The following is a 1,916-nucleotide window of genomic DNA, read 5'->3' as shown; positions in this document are numbered from 1 at the left end:
TCAACTGGGAAATTTCACACCTCAGTGGTTTTGATGATGTGTTAATCGGTTCCTCAATTTTATTTTTTGCTTTTACTGGTTTTGGGGTGCTTGCTTTATTACAATAAGCGTCAAAATAATCTGGTTTAAGCTTTTTAGGTTCATCCCAGCGCCAACGACGCCAAAAGCGGAACCTTAATAACCGAGGACGGCGCAGGCGCTATTTGCAGTTGAGAGATGTTTACCTAACAAATGGGCGTGAGATTCGCCCTTGACTTTAACAGGAAAAGAGGGAAGACCGGTTCGACATATCGGAGCGTGCAGCGCCCGGCTACGGTCGTTTTACCTGTTGCCAAGTGGCAGGGGTCCTTGAGACAGGCCGTTAAAGTGATCACGTGGTAAGGTGCACATCCGAGGATGAACGGGGGTTGTATATTCGTCATAACCAGCAATGGGCAGGTGCGCTACACTGCAACAAAGGTATACGCCGGAATCCTGTATTACACCAAGTAGGAGGTGCTTTGGATAATTCTTTCCGTCCGGGCGTCGTCTTGCCATATTGCTATTTGTCGGTAGCACTGCTTTTTTGTAGCAGGGATATACTTACTTGGACGAGATGAGTGGGAAGTAACAGGGTCGTAGTCTTACCACGGATGCGCTGATTAGATTTATGGCTAATTCGAACTCTTTGGAAAATCTATTTTGGGTGTCGTCAAGGTTTGCCACATCCGCCCTGTCTTTCAGGCACGTAGGCCTATACCTACAACCGCCGCCCCCGGGTCTGCTTGAAGAGGCAGCCTGTCGATTCCTTCACCCGACGCAAAGGGGCATCGCTAGTACCGCATCAAAGATGGTTGCGCAACTTTACACGAAAGTATGCATTATTGGCTCGGGCCCTGCTGCCCATACAGCTGCGATTTACACGGCGCGCGCAGAACTGGGCCCAATCCTTTTCGAGGGCTTTATGGCGAATGGAAATGCTGCTGGGGGTCAGCTACGACTACAACGGATGTTGAAAACTTTCCGGGTGCGTTCAAATCGATACGATCCACCGAGGTTTAGTATGATATCCTTTACCGGTCATGGTCGCAATGACTTGCAGGTTTCTCTGAGGGCATTCTTGGTGTTGAGCTAACAAATTGCTTCCGTGACCAGTCCGCTCGGTTCGGGACGAAGATTTTCAGCGAAACGGTCGAGAACGTCGATTTCTCGAAGCGGCCATTCACCGTACGAACCTCGGAAAAGGAGGTGAAAGCTGAGACGGTCATTATCGCTACGGGTGCTGTGGCGAAGCGGATGGAGTTCCCGGGCAGCGGCGAGGAGGGTGGCTACTGGAACAAGGGCATTTCGGCCTGCGCTGTTTGCGACGGCGCCGCTCTTATCTTCCGCAACAAGCCTATTGCAGTAATTGGTGGCGGCGATTCTGCCATGGAGGAGGCAAACTTCCTGACGTAGGTACTGTCCGTTTATCCGGGTAGTGAAACGTGTTTTCCCGTCTTTGGACACGTTTCGCGCATGAAATGCGTTTGCGGGCGCCCATCCCTTAGCCTTCCCAGTTTGTCGGGAACTGGGTTATATCCCTCTCCACACAAGGAAGCAGTTCGCACCACGAGGTGCTTCCGAAGCGGTTTTTAGGTCTTGAAATATGCGGCTAAGAGGTTATCGTGAAAGGGATTGCGTTAGGGTCATGATGAGGTGATAGCCTCTTCCGCAATCTTGTTTACAACAAGCACATGTTATTGCAGAGGCGTGCTTTTTCTGCTACCCTCTTCCCCAGCAAGCCCTCGACAAACCGCCCCCATATCATCCATCGTTATCGGTCATACCCCACCTAACGGTAGCCTTACCCTCGCTGAACGTGCCCGGTGCTTGCCCTTTTGTCGTCCCGTGGCGCATTTCAATGTTCCTTCACAACGTAGCAAGTACGGCTCCAAAGT

General features: G+C 51.1%; 1 protein-coding gene across 1 annotated transcript in view; it reads left to right on the top strand.

Moving 5' to 3' along the window:
- VOLCADRAFT_108682 (uncharacterized protein) overlaps positions 1-1,913 on the top strand; it is a gene marked incomplete at both ends in the record, with an annotated part of 3,552 nt that extends 1,639 nt beyond the window's left edge. Inside the window, 3 exons of the mRNA XM_002959565.1 lie at positions 732-968; positions 1,082-1,430; positions 1,899-1,913. Coding sequence (XP_002959611.1) covers positions 732-968; positions 1,082-1,430; positions 1,899-1,911 — 599 coding nt within the window. The remainder of the gene's footprint in view (positions 1-731; positions 969-1,081; positions 1,431-1,898) is intronic.
- Between the last annotated feature and the right edge of the window lie 3 nt (positions 1,914-1,916).

The sequence above is a fragment of the Volvox carteri genome (assembly GCF_000143455.1).
Source record: "Volvox carteri f. nagariensis unplaced genomic scaffold VOLCAscaffold_372, whole genome shotgun sequence".
NCBI lineage: Eukaryota > Viridiplantae > Chlorophyta > Chlorophyceae > Chlamydomonadales > Volvocaceae > Volvox > Volvox carteri.
The sequence above is the reverse complement of the archived record's forward strand: the minus strand, read 5'-3'. Positions and strand labels throughout refer to the sequence as shown.